This window comes from Melanotaenia boesemani, chromosome 11, assembly GCF_017639745.1.
Source record: "Melanotaenia boesemani isolate fMelBoe1 chromosome 11, fMelBoe1.pri, whole genome shotgun sequence".
Classification (NCBI taxonomy): Eukaryota; Metazoa; Chordata; class Actinopteri; order Atheriniformes; family Melanotaeniidae; genus Melanotaenia; species Melanotaenia boesemani.
The window spans coordinates 27,089,436-27,106,790 of NC_055692.1; the positions used below are offsets into that span (position 1 = coordinate 27,089,436).

General features: G+C 39.1%; 3 protein-coding genes across 5 annotated transcripts; 2 read left to right on the forward strand and 1 right to left on the reverse strand.

Moving 5' to 3' along the window:
* The first annotated feature begins 291 nt into the window (after positions 1-291).
* LOC121649250 (potassium voltage-gated channel subfamily V member 2-like) lies at positions 292-2,830 on the forward strand. Its single transcript, XM_041999920.1, has 2 exons — positions 292-1,491; positions 2,447-2,830. Exons 1-2 carry the CDS (start codon positions 307-309, stop codon positions 2,699-2,701), a joined length of 1,440 nt encoding a protein of 479 aa, XP_041855854.1. The 5' UTR covers positions 292-306; the 3' UTR covers positions 2,702-2,830.
* A 1,152-nt stretch (positions 2,831-3,982) lies between these two features.
* LOC121648921 (purpurin-like) lies at positions 3,983-11,989 on the forward strand. The gene is made up of 7 exons (XM_041999397.1): positions 3,983-4,027; positions 10,341-10,393; positions 10,569-10,683; positions 11,092-11,228; positions 11,346-11,458; positions 11,545-11,757; positions 11,877-11,989. Exons 1-7 carry the CDS (start codon positions 4,022-4,024, stop codon positions 11,885-11,887), a joined length of 648 nt encoding a protein of 215 aa, XP_041855331.1. The 5' UTR covers positions 3,983-4,021; the 3' UTR covers positions 11,888-11,989.
* On the reverse strand, positions 10,685-17,166 carry idua (alpha-L-iduronidase). 3 transcript variants are annotated; one of them, XM_041999395.1, is made up of 14 exons: positions 16,789-17,166; positions 16,320-16,460; positions 16,090-16,172; positions 15,806-15,913; positions 15,520-15,615; positions 15,063-15,265; positions 14,606-14,785; positions 14,229-14,445; positions 13,933-14,139; positions 13,706-13,827; positions 13,408-13,533; positions 13,151-13,227; positions 12,752-12,852; positions 10,685-12,635 (listed from the first exon to the last, which is right to left on the reverse strand). In XM_041999395.1, exons 1-14 carry the CDS (start codon positions 16,923-16,925, stop codon positions 12,538-12,540), a joined length of 1,896 nt encoding a protein of 631 aa, XP_041855329.1. In that variant the 5' UTR covers positions 16,926-17,166; the 3' UTR covers positions 10,685-12,537. The 3 variants fall into 3 exon arrangements, with proteins under 3 accessions (XP_041855329.1, XP_041855328.1, XP_041855330.1); XM_041999394.1 differs by having other exon boundaries at positions 16,090-16,187; XM_041999396.1 differs by lacking the exon at positions 16,789-17,166 and having other exon boundaries at positions 16,090-16,192; positions 16,320-16,423.
* Between the last annotated feature and the right edge of the window lie 189 nt (positions 17,167-17,355).

Below are 17,355 nucleotides of genomic sequence, written 5' to 3' on the forward strand. Positions count from 1 at the left end.
CCTATAAGCATGCAGATCCTCTCAGTCAGCAACATTAATGGGGCCATGAGGCATCCTGCTTACGCTCTCCATACTTAGGTGAAGGGGTATTAGACAGCAGTAATGCTGGTCGATCAGAGTGCTCCGTACACGGTGTAGTCTGGGGGGGTGGTCACCATGGGGAGCACCAAGAAGGTGGACAACTTGTGGAAAAGGAGACAGAGTCTCTTTCCCAACTACAAAGTCACAGACTTGGATACTAACCGACGACCTTCTGAGACTGTTTACCCATTAGCGAAGGAAAGCTGTGTGAAGACATGGAACTCCATGCAAGAACTGAGCAGGGACATCTACGACATTTATGCCGAATATGAGGAAGAAGAGGATGAAGGTGGTCTGTACAGTTTCTCAAGGCAGATCTCACCCTCCAAGAAGAACTACATGATCAACATTAATGTAGGTGGGAAGCCTTACCAGATAGCCTACAAGATGGCAGCAAAGTACCCCAAGACCAGGATAGGACGACTGGCAACTTACACAGACCACAACATGAAGCTGGACTTGTGTGATGACTACATAGTTACTAGAAATGAATATTTCTTTGACAGGGACCCAGAAGTCTTCCACTGCATCTTCAACTTCTACAGGACGGGAGTGTTGTGGATCAAGGATGAGCTGTGTCCCCGTAACTTCCTGGAGGAGATCAACTACTGGGGTGTGAGGATCAAGAACACTCACCGCTGCTGCCGCATCTCCTTTGAGGAGAGGCAGGATGAGCTGAACGAGCAGCTGAAGATCCAGAGGGAGCTGGAAGCTGAGGTGGAGATCGAAGAGAATGAGGAGCTTTTCCATGACATGTTCATGGGCCAGGCACGTCGAGCTATCTGGAACTTGATGGAGAAGCCTTTTTCTTCTGTAAAGGCCAAACTGATGGCTGTTGCTTCCAGTCTCTTTGTCCTGATCTCTCTCGTGGCCATGACACTCAACACAGTGGAGGAAATGCAATACAGAACCCACACAGGTCATCTCAGTGGCAAAACCTACTGTGAATATGTGGAGTCCATGTGCATTGCCTTCTTCACCATGGAGTACCTGCTGCGTCTGATATCCACACCTGACCTCAAATCCTTCAGCAGGAGTGTACTCAACACTGTGGATTTGATCGCCATCCTGCCTCAGTACCTGCAGGGCATCCTGGAGTTCTTTGACAATGAGGAAAACTACATGAAGCACGAAGCTGACATTCAGGCGGTGGGGCAGGTGGGAAAGCTGGGCCAAGTACTGAGGATCATGAGACTGATGCGAATCTTTCGTATCTTGAAGCTGGCACGTCACTCCACAGGTCTCAGGGCGTTTGGCTTCACCCTGCGTCAGTGCTACCAACAAGTGGGCTGCCTCTTCCTCTTCATCGCTATGGGCATCTTCAGCTTCTCTGCCATGGTTTATACCGTGGAGCATGACATGCCACAGACAAACTTCACCAGCATACCTCATGCGTGGTGGTGGGCAGCTGTAAGTACATCTCGTTATAATTAAAAAAAACAAAGAAAAGGACTAAAGTAACAACACATATAGGAGATACATTTTTAAAGATGTATAAATATCTTATTATCTAAGCAAGTCAAATGAGGAGCTTTTTCTTAGAATCACTACTGCTGACATCATTCTTAAATGTGGGAAGTGTGCAGTGGTTTTTATTACTCAACAACACAATGACATCAGGTCTGTTTAAGGGTGTGTTCCTTTATGCTTCATTGCAGCGACTTTTGTAGTCAATGGCAATATCCAAAATACAAATTTTACACATTAGCTCATCCAAAATCTCTGCCTGTGGCCAATTTTTTGTTTTTGTATTTACACTGCCTACACAAACCTCTGACAGTCTGCTATGAATAAACCCATTAACAGATCTTCCCTCTCGCTCTCAGAGCAGGTGGTGGAATCTCACTTCTGATCCAGGGGAAGGATATAATAATCCTTGAAGTGATACTAATCTTTATGTCAATGGAAATTATGAGCATTGCTTTGCTGCTGCCCACTGCTTGTGAGGTTTATTGCAAGTGGACAGCGTTTCTCTAGTGAGATATTTCCTAAACAAAGGCAGGAAGCACCTGAGCAAGAAACTGAATACACAGCAAGGCTAATGACTACTGCAGTGACTAGACATAGCAATTAACACATGCAGGAAGTGCACCTCATGATGTGAAATTAATCTGTAAGAAGGATGCAGAAGACTGATTAGAGAAATGAAATAACTTTGGTGAATGAGTTGGTTCTGCCATGTTTGTAGAGCCTTTACTTTGTCATCTGAACAGACACATTTTTGTTTAATCATGACATTAATTCACCACAATGACTGGGAATAAAGATCCTGTTTTACCTTAAATTAAGCTGGTGTGAGCAGACTTACTTCCTGTCTAGGTTTGTTTCTCCATCAGCACTGAATGCTCTCCTCATTCCCCTGCAGGTCAGCATCTCCACTGTGGGCTACGGAGACGTGTACCCAGAGACCATGCTGGGTCGGATCTTTGCTTTCATCTGCATTGCTTTTGGAATCATTCTCAACGGTCTGCCCATTTCCATCCTCTTCAATAAGTTCTCTGATTATTACTCTAAACTCAAGTCCAATCAGTACACAGCCTCCCTGAAGAAACGGGGGAAGGTGAGATTTGCCAAGAGGACAGTGACTAAACTTGGACACACTTTTGGGAACAACCACTGATTTTTTTTTCCTTTATATTAAAACACTTTACTGTAAATATGCATAAAATGTGTGTGAATTGTGCATCCAGACTGAATAGGGACAAGAAAGGGTTCAGTAAAATAAATTAAATATGGAGAGAACAAGGGGCAAAATCTAAAAGGAATTATTGACTGATCTATGAACACATACAATAAAATTTTTTGTATAATTTAACAAACATTAAATGTATTAAAATATCTGCCTTTATCTCTATATTTTCATGTTAAAATTCCCAAACTCTTACAGTTTGTAACAAATTGAAATTGTGTGCACAGGCAGTCTTTATACTAATACAAGACTATAACTTTACCCACGTCTGTAAAATTAAAATGTTACATGATGTGGTGCAGCTTCACATATTACAACATCCTGCAATTGAATGTTTCTCTTGATACAGGTTTTCCAGCAGCTTCAGGGAAGTTTGAACAAATATATAAAGTATGATATTGTCATAAATCAGAGGAGAATATATTTTTTACAATTAAAATCCAATGTGAAGTATTTATTTTTAACAACTGAATGTGTTTTTTGAAAAAGCAGTCATCCTGTTTCATTTTTCTAAATTAAAAATTAGTGATCAACATTCTACAGGTTGAATGTAAAGGTCAAATATTGCTGGCCTGGTCTGGCGCACTAGAAAATGACTGAAAACCTTGCTAATGATTGCACATGTGCCCTTTGTTTCAGGGGCTCCATAAAAATTCAAATCCTGCTGCTGCTTCTGTTTTTTGTTTTGCAGTATGAACTACGTTTGCCAGTAATGAATGCAATATATTTGTTACACACAAAGCTGCTTTAAATCGCAGAATTGTCTCTCATAACACTCTTCAATAAACGTTTTTGCCATAACTCTGGTGTGTTCATTGACTGTCATGACAACGGATGTTTGTGTGCACAGATTTCTACTGACCTCTGCAGGTAACATTTGCTACTGCATTTTTTATTTTATTTTATTTTTTGTCGTTAGTGTAACATTAGAGAAAGCACAACTCTTTAAATGTAAGGCTTTATTCAGCATGCTAGTTATTTGATACAGCCTGCCAGTAGCAGTAACACTCGCTACAATAAATACCAAGTAGTACCTTTACTCATACTGTTGTTAAAATATCAATTCAATGCAAAACAGTTCAACATCACAACAGTTAATGGTCTTCACAGAGCCAAGAGCTGAAGTAATCTGAAATGAGCAGGACAGTCCATTGCATCAATGCCCTCATCAGCAACAGCAAATGGTCTGATAATGGGTCTGAAGATCTCATCCTGGTACCCAGTGGCTGTCAGGGTACCTCTGGCTTGCACATGGAGGTATGTGCCTCCCCAGACCATTACTGAACCACTACCAAACTGGTTATGCTAGAGGATGTTGCAGGCAGGAAAATGTTTTCAATGGTGTCTCCAGACAATCTCACATCTGTCACAGATTAACTTAATGTGAACCTTCTCTATTCCATGAAGAGCACAGGGCACCAATGACGAATCTGCCAATCCTGGTGTTCTCTAGCAAATGCCAATCGGTCTACAGTGTTGGGCTGGGAGCACAGGTCTCACCTGTGGATGTTGGACCCTCATACCACCCTCATGGAGTCAGTTTCTGACAGTTTGAGCAGAAAAATGCACTTTAGTGGCCTGCTGGCAGTGCTCCTCCTGTTCCTCCTTGCACAAAGGAGCAGATAGTGGTCCTGCTGCTGGGGTTGTTGTCCTCCTACGGCCCCCTCTATGTCTCCTGGTATCTCCTCCATGCTATTGAGACTGTGCTGGGAAACACAGCAAACCTTCTTGCCACAGTATATTGATGTGCCATCCTGGATGAGCTACACTACCTGAGCAACTTCTTCGGCTACAAGTGTCAAGCTTTTTCGTGCTTCCTTTTCGCACATTAAGCCAACTCAAATCACACCATTGTCTGATAGTAACTTAATTGATGCATCTTGTTTTTGTCTTTTATTTATTTAATCTATTTATATTATTTAATTGTTCAACTCACTTAATAAATATTTTAAAATCCATAATTCTATTTTTGCCACTGCACAAATATGCTTCATATTATTGATGAATTAAATATTAATACAAATGCAATTTCATATTTGGTCCCTTCACTCTGACAAAAGATATGTTACAGAAGCAAAAATACTCAAAACCTAAAATTTTAAAGAGAATAAAAATACTACAATATTTTGTGTCTTCTCCACAATCGCAGTACATCAATTTCTACTGTAGAGGAAGATTTTGTCCAGAAGATGGCAGCAGTTCAGCAGTGCGAGTTAAAGCGTTAGTAAAACTTCGAAGAAGAAGAAATCGCTTCTTCTCGCATAGTCCTCTGCGGTGGTAAAGTGACCTCTGCTAATCGCAAGGCAGCTGTAAAACCATGGCTCCTCCTGTTGCAGTGTCGCCTTTGATTAAGGTTTGTGTTGTTAAATTAATTATAAAAAGTTTGCTTTAACTTTAAAGCCAGTCAGAATTATATTTCCTTCTGTAAGGCACGCTAACACCCGAGCTATTAGCCAGGGACATGCTAGGTGACAGTGAGTTTTTCATTGACAGAGCTCATAAAGCTGTTAAATAAAGTAACAGAGACACCTGTGTGACATTAAGTCTAAATAATCCACGTGTGTAGTGTTAGTGTGTATCGACCGAGAATTCCCCTTAACTTTGCTAAAGCTAACTGCATATGCCTGCATAGAAACGTCTCAGTGCTGGTTCTATTAAACAGAAAGGGCTATTAAAATACCAATCTATCATTCATCTGGTCTTAGTACAAATACTGCACAATTTTATCTAAATTAGCGAATAGCATATAATAAAGGTTTCTACGAGTCTTTAATTTACGGTCTTAGTTTTCGCCCCCTACAGTTTATTTGACATTAAACACACTTATCTATCTAATCGACTATTATTGTTACTAATGTGTGTCTATTTATCTGTTGCAGACAGCCAGGTATTCAGCTTTGATTGCTGGTATCATCTATGGTAAAAGGAGATATGGTAAGTTGTTTATATAATAATACATTTAACTGTTGCAGTGTACTGAAATTAATCCACTACTAAGGGGAATCAGAATTTACACTCAGATAATGTTGTAAATGCTGGAGACAAATTATGCCACAAAACAAACAGATTGATTGAATTAGGATTAAAACAGAAAATTCTTGTTGCATTTTTATATGGAGGATGGAACTGTTTCGATGTACTTACATGCAAATCTTTTACAGTGTGGAGCGATTTAGATCAGATGTTTTCTAGGCAATATTTGTGTTAATTAACAGAAGAACTTTACTGTTTTTGACCTGGCGTGGAGCTCAGATACAGATACATTAATTCTGAAGCAATGTGACAGTTTTCCCCCAAAAAGAAACTAATAAGTTGGGACAGATTTGCATTTAGTGTTGTCCTGTTATTCTAAATAGTGATATTTGGTTATCTTGACTCATCTGCTAAGCATGTATCTGTAATAAACCCAATTATGAGCCATCCAGGAGTTTAGCAAAACCTTGTAAAAAGGTGGTAAGAGAGTTCCATATTTTTATTTAATTTACAAATGCTTACTTTCTGAGACTTTTGAAAACCTTTGCTTAGATGGGCTAGGTTCTGTAATGTATAAAATATATTTTTTTCTTGTCCAGATTACCTGAAGCCCATTGCAGCAGAAGAGAGGAGGATTGAGGAGGAGGAGAAAAAGGTCCGTGAGGAGCAGGAGCGCATTGCCAAGCAGCTAGCAGAAGGTAATTTATTCCTAATTACATTCAGACATTCATCCTCCAGTTTGCATATGGACGCATCTGTGTGTGCAATAACAAAAGTAGAGCATTTTTCAGGTTTTGTAAAGATCTCCTTTTGAAAGAAACAACTAATGTTGAACTTTTCTCTCACAGCAAATGAAGACACCATTCTGAAGTAAAGCTCTGGAGTGCTGTAAAAGTATGTCCATGTGCAATTTCCAACTTTTTTTTTTTCCTCCCTTTTCTGGAGTAACAATGGCAAAGTCGGGCCACTGTCAGACACTCCTATTTGGTGGATGTGCTCACTGTTACCAGGACTAACACAACACCCCTCCTGTTCGCCAGTTGCATTTTGTTAGTTACATAATATGAAATAAAGTTCTTAAACTCAGCATTGTGTAACTGCAGATGCACTCATAAATCATTTAGTTGTTTCCTATGAAGCAATGTTACAAATCCAGATGTACATACAGTTGTCTTTGCCTTTGTTTACCAATATGTGACATTTGTGATCAATGTTACACCTCAGTCAGTTACATCACATCTGGTTGAACGAGTAAAACAGATTAGCTTAATTTGGTGTTCTTAGATGATGTTCACTTGTTCCTAATTTGCCAACACCTTTTTGGATCTTTGGATTTCTTTAAACCTACCTGGATCTTTTTTCCTCTCAATTGTAAAATAAAACAATAACAAGACTTGTTTTTTATTTATTTTCTTAATGAAATGCACAAAAGTCATTTACACAACAAAACTGGTTAATCAGGCATCTGTTCAATTACAAATGGAAAAAATTTCCTAAACATGTATATGTAAAAAATTAAGTAAAATAATTGGGACTGTTGGCTTTTTTGGATATATCTGAACAAACTGTTTAAAACTCTGGATGAAGGTGGTGTAGAGAATGTGAAGGTATACCACACCATACTGCAAGCTGGGATGGAAGTACCGTCTTGTAAGCATTGTGTTCCCACTTTGTTCAAGGCCATCGTAGCCTTTTGTTTGTTCTGTAAGGAGAAATTTAATCACACTGCTGAATGCAAAGACCAGCTTATTAACAAACCAGTATTGCCAAAATTCCAACTTTGTTTTTGGACAAATATATTAAAGGTAAATGGATTATTATAAATAATACACATTTCAAAATACACAAGAACACTACGATAAAAATAAAAATGTCCAAACAAAATCAGCAATGTGTTTATTTATAGTCCTGTACTTTATGAATCACTGAATAAAATGGTTTTAATATGGGAAAAAAAAAGACTAACATTTTGTGAGCAGATATTTAAATTTTGGTTTTAAGGATTAAAAATTATCAACATTTTAGAAGCTAATCAGTTAGTTAAAAAGTACAAACATCACCCTGAAGTGAGAATTTGGCATCTGTGCACATGAAATACAGGCTCATAGAAAGTGGAAACAATATAACTTGACATCGTTACATTCTCTTAAAAAAAAAGTAAAATCTCATGCACTGCGGTTATCTGCAGGTTGTGAAACCTTGGTGTTCTGGGAGTCTTATTTTTATATTAAAAGAGTCTTTTAGATTAGATTAGATTGGACTTTATTAATCTCACAGTGGAGAAATTCACCCGTTACAGCAGGTCTTATTACAGAATAAAGTGAACAGATTGCAGGGGTCAGCCAGTCCTGGATTAAGTGGCAGGGAAAAGTCAAGTCCTCACGAGGGACTAATTTAAATAGTTTGACTTTCTACAATTCATTAGATTAGATTAACTTTTTCCCAAATCAGTGACAGCAATTTGTCCTTGACACAGCAATGCAACACATGCAAACTTGCAAGGTAAAATAACTTTTTACATCATGGTTAAAATGAAAATAGCAGACAAAATCATGTGTGGTGGTGGTTTTTTTACAGTACAGTTACAGTAAGAGGCTGGCTTGTGTTTGATGGAGAGGAAGCTGTACTAGGATGAAACACTGAAGGTAAGAACGGATTCGGAGTGAAGTGTAAACCGAAGCTAAAATGTGTCTGCCGACAAATTCCTGAATTTCCTCAGCATGTGGAGATAATTTTGTTTTTCTTTCTTTTTAAAAGGCAATGTCTATTCTCAGATATTTAAAAAACTGGTACTTCTTCAGTGGGTTGACCTTGGATGTGGAGGGAAGTAAAAAGTAGTTTTTTTTGTGCCCCCACAGCACAATTCCTGAGCTTCCATAGTACTTAGCTCCTGAGAGTTTTAGGAAAAAGTCTAAATTAAATCACTGACTACCTGTTGACAGTAGATGCAGTAGCATCTGTCAGGTGAGCCACCAGGACAATATCTGTATATTTAAAAAGAGCTGTTCGGTCTCCATAGAAAAATAGAAATAAAAAGATAGCACACAACCCTGAGGAAGATGTGTTGAAAATCAACTCTGATGCTAGAGAGATGTTGAGTCTTATTTATATGTAAGAATTAATGTATTTTTATATATATCTTTTTGTTTTCCAGCTTGCCTTGATCATACACATGGCCCAGTGTGTTGGCATGGCTATAATCAAAACAAGTTAAACCCCAGATCACCTCCAACTACATGTGATTAAAAAGGGATCACTAAACCCAACTTTAGTTTTCAGAAAAGAGACGCTAAGTTAGTACAATTCACATGTCCCCGGCTGTGCCAATGACACATCTGACAGGGATCCGGAGGTCAAGGCACGGAGGTGTTACTTAACATCATCAGGCCAAGTTATTATTAGAACATCAACAATGCCTAGCCTGACACAAACTAAGTGATAAATATATCCTCTGGGGACTACAGAGGATTACAGTGAGCTTCTTACATTATTTTTTTGGAGACTTCAATTTGTTGTTGTTGCTGATACAACACGGGTAATTTGATTTCACAATAAAGACATAACATTTAAAAGGAAATGGCATTTATAAATTCATCTGCAGCTAAACTTTACATTACCCACTGTGAATTGGCAGCATTTTCAATCTTTGGCATCTTTCTGCACCTTCTGATGATGCACTTGTAAATTTTCTACAAAACACCTCCGCTGTTTCCCGTAGGACCAACTCTGTCCAGGATCACACACACTGAAGCTCTGGCAGCATGTGCAGAAAAGACGACAGTGGGTTACTTAACTAAATGAGTGACAGCAAATGGAAACAGCTGAGCCTCTGCTGATATAGCAGGAGCATATTACTCAGTGCTGTTCCACTCCACTCGTCATTTCAGCAGTTTTCATCTGTAATCTTCCCTAAACCTTTTTTCCTCTCATTTGTCTTTAACAACTATTAAAACAGCTAATTTTTAGTGTGTAAAACTGAAGTTTTTGTGAATTTATTTATAAAGGTTGCAAGAATTAAAGCAGACACAACATTCATATCATCATAGATTTGATATTTGATTTGATATTTTCTTCCATTTTCATATTAAATACACAAACAACAAAAGTCACCACAGCAAACATGTTCTGTGACTTTCCCATGAGATAGCTGCAGATATTGTTGGGACCAGTTAAAAAAATGTCATACTGTTTCAGAAAAGTAGTCGTTATGTCAACAGATGAAAAGCACTGGAAGAACAAACCCAAGAATCAAAAGCATAATTTCGTAAACTCTTATAAACACTGCATCACACCACCTTCTAAACTGACAGCATGACTCAGTAAATCTGGATATAACTCTGCAGCAGACGTGTGACTTGAGGCTAATGCTTTTGTATTACCCAGGTACATCCGCCATTATGTACTGCAGCCCAGCAAACAATTATTTAAAGCCTTTACACTGCTGAATGCAAGGGTTCATCAGCTTATAGCAAAGGATTTTGTTAACTGGATTAACGCTAGATTTAAACTCTGCATTTAGGTTCAAGAAGTGAAAATAATCAGAGAGCCTGTCTGGGTGTGAGGTATAAAAGACTCACACACTGTCTTCCCACCACAGCGCACCGATATCTCTGCACTGAAAACCTCCAGTGGATTCACGCTACACTTCAGGTAAGGAGACGATGCTTAACATTTTAAAGATACTCTGATGCAAGAGTGACTTTAACATTTTTCATCATTTCTGTGACCATCTGAGGAGATTTTTATGAGTGATCTTAAACACTGATAGGAAAAAACCAAGAGAAAATCAAGCAAATTAACCATTTTTTACTTGGGTTTTGCTCAGAATGGACTTCCAAGTCTTTACCATCTTGATGATTTTCCTGGCCTGCGTGGAGCAGAGCCTGGCGTCCTGCGTGGTGGACAGCTTCACAGTCAAACAAGACTTTGACCCCCAAAGAGTGAGTACAGAATAGCTTTATTTTTACACAAAACCTTTTTAAGAAAATCATAGACAAATCCAGAATGGATACACCTTGAAAAATAGTGGTATGCATTAATTAATTAGTTGTTTTGTTGAAACTATGTACAATAATACTGCCTTCTAGCTTCAAAACATTTGGTTCTCCTGAGTTATAAAGATACAAAAATAACATAAAAAGAAGGATCAACATTCTCTTTATAAGCCAAGGCATCATCAGCATCCAGTGATTTACTGTTTGGTTCCAAGTCTGAGCAATAAACTCTCACAATTCTAACTTTAGAAAGCAAAACAACTTTGCTGTTTAGTTTACATTCACATTCAGATCTGCTAATAAAATACCTGTTAAAATAATCACTGTGTTCATCTTTGATTTTCTCCCCGACAGTATGCAGGAAAATGGTATGCTCTGCAGAAAAAAGACCCTGAAGGCTTGTTCCTGCAGGACAACATATCTGCTGAATACACTGTTGGGGATGATGGTGCCATGGTGGCCTCTTCAAGAGGCAGAGTCACTCTCTTTGGGTGGGTTTATCTTTTTTAAAACTACAGGTTGTAGTGTGAACAGTAGATGCATCAAGAATTTTAAGGTTACCATTCCTGCTTGCACATTTTATAGTTTTATCGCTATTTGACATGCAGGTTCTGGGTTGTCTGTGCGGACATGGCTGCTCAGTACTCAGTGCCTGACCCTGGCACCCCAGGCAAGATGTTCATGAACTATCAGGGACTGGCCAGCTACCTATCCAGTGGAGGTAAGCTAGACTAGCTTTGTACCCAGATAGTCTTTGCCATTCTCTGTTCAGCAAAGACAAACCTATCACTGTCTTCTTTTTTCCAGGTGACAATTACTGGATCATTGACACAGACTACGACAACTACGCCATCACCTATGCCTGCCGCACCCAGAAGGAGGATGGAAGCTGCGAAGATGGCTACGCACTGGTGTTCTCTCGCAACCCCCGTGGCCTCCCCCCAGCCATCCAGAGAGTTGTCCGCCAGAAACAGGAGGAAATCTGCATGGCTGGACAGTTCCAGCCTGTACTGCAGTCTGGTGTGTTACAAACACGCACACATACTTGCATTTAAGTGATAAATTGGTGCTCTGAAGCAGAACAACTCAAAACATTTAAACTTATCCATCACTTGTTGCTTTTCTTTCTCTCTCAATAGGAGCTTGCTGAATTGTTTTCCAGGATGGAGATTGTTGAGCACCCCTTTGTTAAACTGGATCAATCATCACACCCAACATGAAGACGCAGCTCTTCACCGCAAACAAGTCCTGCTTACAATTTGCTTTGGATGTAGGAGAAATTTGTCTGATAAATCCAATCAAACACCCCATGTAAAATCATCACACACTGCCAAGAAAATTCACTGCCAAATCCCCTAAAAGATACTACCAGTTCAATGGATGTGACATGATCAACCGTATGGTACTCTGATGGGTAACATCTGTACTGCATCAGTTTGTATTGGTGACAATAAATTTTCTAAAGAAACTTGCTTTTGTCTTGTTAATTTCTCTGGTGCACAAACACCAAAACAACTTTTTGACAGTCTTGGTGGTGTTTGCTAATGATCAGATGCTTTTATGGCCTGTTCATACAGAGGTCTTCTTGGATAGGGGTAAAATAAAGTAACTGAGTCTTTTAAAACGCTTCATGTTAGTGTTAAATTGAGCATAATGTGTGCTTGAGATGTGATCAGTCAATGCTCAACTAAACACAATGTAACCTTCTTGTGTAACTTACAGTGTCGATTGAGCTGCAGACGCACTCACGTTAAACCCAACAATTTCTAAAAATAACAAGAATGCTTTGATTTTGCTTTATTAGTCCTCCGAATACCTCTCAGGTAGTGAGTATGGCCCATTCTTTCCCCAGTAATCCACAGCTTGAACTCTATATAAACCGCCAACCTCCTGATCCACTACAGAACACAGAATGAAACAGAGTGTCACAATCATGATCTCAAAAAATAGAAAATGCAGTGTTACTTTTATCACTTTATAGTTATATCTTTAGGATTTCAGAGAAGAGTTTTACCTGGTGAAAAGACATAAGAAGTAAAAATGGTGTCCTGGGTATTTATTCTGGTGAATTCCTTGGTGTCTGTGGAGAATTCCACTTCAAACGTCTTAATGCATCTGCCAAGTACAAAGAAAGAAAGAAAGAAAGAAAGAAAGAAAGAAAGAAAGAAAGAAAGAAAGAAAGAAAGAAAGAAAGAAAGAAAGAAAGAAAGAAAGAAAGAAAGAAAGAAAGAAAGAAAGAAAGAAAGAAAGAAAGAAAGAAAGAAAGAAAGAAAGAAAAGTCATCTTGCTCTTGCTGATGTCCCCTAACCTTTTACATGACCAAACAATACCTCCTTTATACACCATTTATATTTTTCATCATGATACTGCAGAGTGAAAACCTGGAAAAGAAGCATGTAAAATAGGCATTTACCTTGAGTCAATGCACTTGTCAGACCAAACAATGAGGACTTGGCCTTTAGTGATCTTGATGAAGCGTAATCCATTGACCTAACCAAAGGTGAAATACAGTTTGACAAAGAACTGAAATCATTCAAGTTCAAGTAGCTCAACTGTTTAGATGACGACTGAAAGCATGCCATGTGTATTTACACGTTTTCCATGAGTTCAGTATGCATGTTCATACATTAGTGATGACGCAAATGTCATTTATTGGTTAAACAAAAATACCTGGTCCGGCACAGCCTTGGGCTGAGCACAAACATGGATTAGAAGAATGGAGGGTACAGATAATTTGGATTTTAGAGTCAGAGAGTTGCCTACAGGAACTTTCCAGGGTCCATCAGTGCGAGGGTCCTGAAACAATGACACAACATCAGTGGGTCAAAGTATGTCTCAGAACAGAGAAGACTGAGTAGATCAACTAAATCTACCTTCATTCTGTTTCATCTGCAGTACACGCTATATTATATATATATATATATATATATAGCAAAAAGTAAATCCATTATCCATCATTTAGCGTTACCTCTACACTCCTAAGGCGTCTGAACTGCTGTGCCGTGGGGAAGTCGGGGCTGCCCATGCTTTGCCAAAGCTGGTATGGATTGGTCACATGATTGTCCATGTAGTATGTGACATACACAAGACCTGCAGGACCAACAACAGATATTAAGGTGGATTGAAATGAAGCATTCACTTTCTAAAATACATACCAAATGCAAATGAAAGCCAAGAGTTTTTGGTTTAACACACCCTTCTGCTCAGGAAATCCTGTTATTGTGACAGTGACATCATCAGTGGCATTGGATGTACGGTTGTCATCACTGTTGAAGACCAGCACTGCTGCCTGCCAGCTGTCCGAGCCGCCTGGCATCGCAGGCTTGTGGCTGCTGGCGAGAGTTCCCAGCGTGTTGTTGTGACTCCCTGAGTTCAGAACCTGAGCCAGGATCTGGGTCTCCCCTAAATTTAGAACCCATACAGGAGACGTACTTCAGTAATCACTCACATAAAGTAAACATATCTTTTCACAATCTTGGGGTTGTAGACACCTAGCAGAGCTAGTAGACCCATAACGGTGAGAACAGGCTTCCTGAGGAGTTGGACATGAGGTGGGTGGGTGTTGTTGACCTGAAAGCGGGCGGTGAGTGTACGCTGGGTGAAGGGATGTGGGTGGTAGCTGAGGAAGGCGTTGTCGTTGCTAAGCAGTGTGTAGTTGATGGTGCTGTTTGGGTTTGCCAGAAGCAGACTCTGATGCTGGTTTATTACCTGTTCAAGGAGCAGGACAGACTATTGTTTTATAAGTCCCTTGAGCTCTTTCTCCATTACCGCACTTTGATAATCATGATCTAATTTACATCAAATATGAGGTCAAATATAAATACAATTTATTAGTTTTCACGTTGCTCTTCTGTATTCTTTACTTCACCTTTACAACCATCGCAGCGTAGGTCACATCAGCCCTCCACTCCTGAGGCCTGGACCAGCCCACCAGAGGATCAGCCTCATCATTATAAACAGGGAGGCTGCGGAAACTGGGGTAAAGCTCTTGAATCTCTCCTACTGTCTGGATCTCCTGCTGGAGGATGGGCAAAGTGTAGCCTCCTCCCTGACAGATGGAAAGAGAAAGTCACCTTGCACCTGCTTGATATTAAATTAATGAATGCATTTTGACATATTTTGTTTTACACGACTCAGATGAGGTAAATTGTATTTCAGCAGCACCATTTCCCATGTGCATTGTGCTAAAACTGAACATAACTAGACTGTATAACAAACTGATATTCTACTGTAGGGGTCCAAGCAACTACAAGACAGGGACAAATCTAAACCCCTAAAAGAACATTGTTTAGTTTATTTATTTCTTACAATTCTGAGAAACCCACCTTCTTGTGCAGGGCGATGTAGTCAATTTTGACCCCCGTCTCCCCAGTGAAGAAGTTAGTGCCATTGTAGCAGTGCTGCAGCATGGCCCAGCAATATGGGGAGTGTGGCAGGGTATGACAAGAGTCTCCTGGACCTCCAAACTTCAGGAGCCTACTGGCAGCTCTCAATCCCTCCGAACAGGCATCATAATAGTTAAGAAACCCTTTAAAAAAAAAAAAAAAAAAGCTCAAAAAAAGGTATGTTGACCTGCTTTGGTGTTTCCAGATCAGAAGTGGCATCTAATAAATTTAACAGACCCATCTTGAATGTGCATATGTGATGTTTATATGATAAAATACTTAATACATCAATTTCACATAAAAATAACACTCCACTGGGAAGCTTTCATCCTGACGAATAGCTAACATTTACACAGAAAGGTTGTGGACAGATGTTTTTCTTTTTTTTTTTTTTTACCTTGAATTGACATGGTGACATTATCAAAGTCATGGTTGTTGGGTTCGTTCCATGTTTCAAAGTTCCACTGAGCAACACTTCCCAACCCATATTTATCTGAAATTTTCAATGAGCAATGAAGTAGTAAACAAAACAAGATATATTAATGTTTCTTGTGACATAATATTCTCTAACTGGTCCTTTCAACTAATTTATCTGTGTAATTGCTGAAATAACACATAGGAATATATGTTGTGGTATAAATACAAAGAAGCTAATAACTTAATGGCAGCTGGTGCCCACTCACCAATGTATCTCTTGGCTATGATATAAACCAGATTTCTCCACTCGACCACTTGTGATTTGTCCTCAAAGTCAGTGAAGTAGTTTGAGATGCTACCCATTAGTTCAAAACCTACAAAGTGCAACAGAATCTAAAATCATATTTGATCCACTGCACTTTTCATGCAATTTCAAGTTTTTACACAGTTTAAATAAAGTTTGGCTGTTCAGTCTAAACTAATCAAAATGTCTTGGACAATCAAATACTCTAAGAGCTATGTATGGAGAGATGAAAAGACAGTACATCACCTGGTTGAAGTCCATTGAGCCACAAGACCTCTATGAGCTGATCCAGTTTAGTGAAGTTGTACTGGGGTCTTGTGCCAATATCTCTACAAGAAGAATATCTCTGCTGTTTTTCAGTAAAGTAGTCACAAAACCAGAAATTGATAATAATACAGTGCCTTCTTTCATATTTCTACATTTTGACAAACATAAACCCAATTTTATGTTTCAACATTTTCTGCTGGTTGACTTACTGTGCGGTGACCAGCTCTAACATCCAGTGTATCCTGACCTGCTGGATCCCTCCATGAGGGACAGAGCCCACATAGGCCAGATTCAGCTGCTGGTCGATGCTCAGGTCAAACTGGTGGGCCTTAGTGTGAGGGAGTGGGGGGCTGAACACACACACACGCACACCCCAAAAACTTTAATTTTCAAATATCACGTGAAGCCTAGAAAGACTTCCCAGTCACGTGAAACAACGTTTAACTAAAGATACAGGTTGCTTAAGAAATACTGAAAAAAAGTCATGATATATCTTGGCTTGGTTGAAAAAAATGCTGACTGCTGTGAAATTTAATATTTTCACACTTGCAGTCATCTGCTAAATCCAGTATGAAAATCAGCTTCATGTTATCCTGACATTTTATTCAAATCGTTTTCCGTCTATCACTGCGTATTATTTTTTTTTTGTAGTACTTGAATAGTTTTAAATAAACCTACCAGAAACCCGTGCTTCTCCAGAAGTGTTTAAGATCTGTCTCTGGTCTCCCCACATCAACTGTAATAACATAGGAAGAGCCTGTCGTTTTGGGCAAGCAAAACAGAAAAGCAAGAGCAGAAAATCCTTTCCACACCATGTCTGCGACTTGAGTGTCAACTTTGCTATGACGCGTTAGCTTAAATGGCTATTCTTAAAACGATAAAAAAACAAAAACAAAAACAAAAACAAAACAAAACAAAGAAAACAAACAAAAAAACTTCAAGGGGTCAGTATAATACTAGACGTGTTTTACACAGCGTCGGTATACAAATTAAACTAGCACAAATAACTAACATTTAAACATTCCCCCATCTAACAGACGCAGCCTCCAGTTGCAGTCTGAGCACGATGACGTATATTATACGCGACGCTCCCTGAAGTCTAATGCAAGATTTTTGTTTTTGTAAAGTATAACTAAATTGCTAAACAGCCAGCTGCATATATATATAAACATATCAGTTGTAGTATATCTTAAGAACCAAATTCATAGAACTTTCTCTTTTCTGCACCCTTTTCTGTTTTTTGTA

Excerpts from the sequence above, each read along its gene's own strand:
- idua (XM_041999394.1), bottom strand. The coding sequence starts at position 16,925 with ATGGTGTGGAAAGGATTTTCTGCTCTTGCTTTTCTGTTTTGCTTGCCC. Across the intron at positions 15,914-16,089 it reads GCTCAATGGACTTCAACCAG|GTTTTGAACTAATGGGTAGC; the intron begins GTGATGTACTGT and ends TGCACTTTGTAG. Across the intron at positions 15,266-15,519 it reads TGTCACCATGTCAATTCAAG|GGTTTCTTAACTATTATGAT; the intron begins GTAAAAAAAAAA and ends TTTTTTTTAAAG.
- LOC121648921 (XM_041999397.1), top strand. Across the intron at positions 10,394-10,568 it reads GGATTCACGCTACACTTCAG|AATGGACTTCCAAGTCTTTA; the intron begins GTAAGGAGACGA and ends GGTTTTGCTCAG. Across the intron at positions 11,459-11,544 it reads CAGCTACCTATCCAGTGGAG|GTGACAATTACTGGATCATT; the intron begins GTAAGCTAGACT and ends TCTTTTTTCCAG.
- LOC121649250 (XM_041999920.1), top strand. The coding sequence starts at position 307 with ATGCAAGAACTGAGCAGGGACATCTACGACATTTATGCCGAATATGAG. Across the intron at positions 1,492-2,446 it reads ATGCGTGGTGGTGGGCAGCT|GTCAGCATCTCCACTGTGGG; the intron begins GTAAGTACATCT and ends ATTCCCCTGCAG.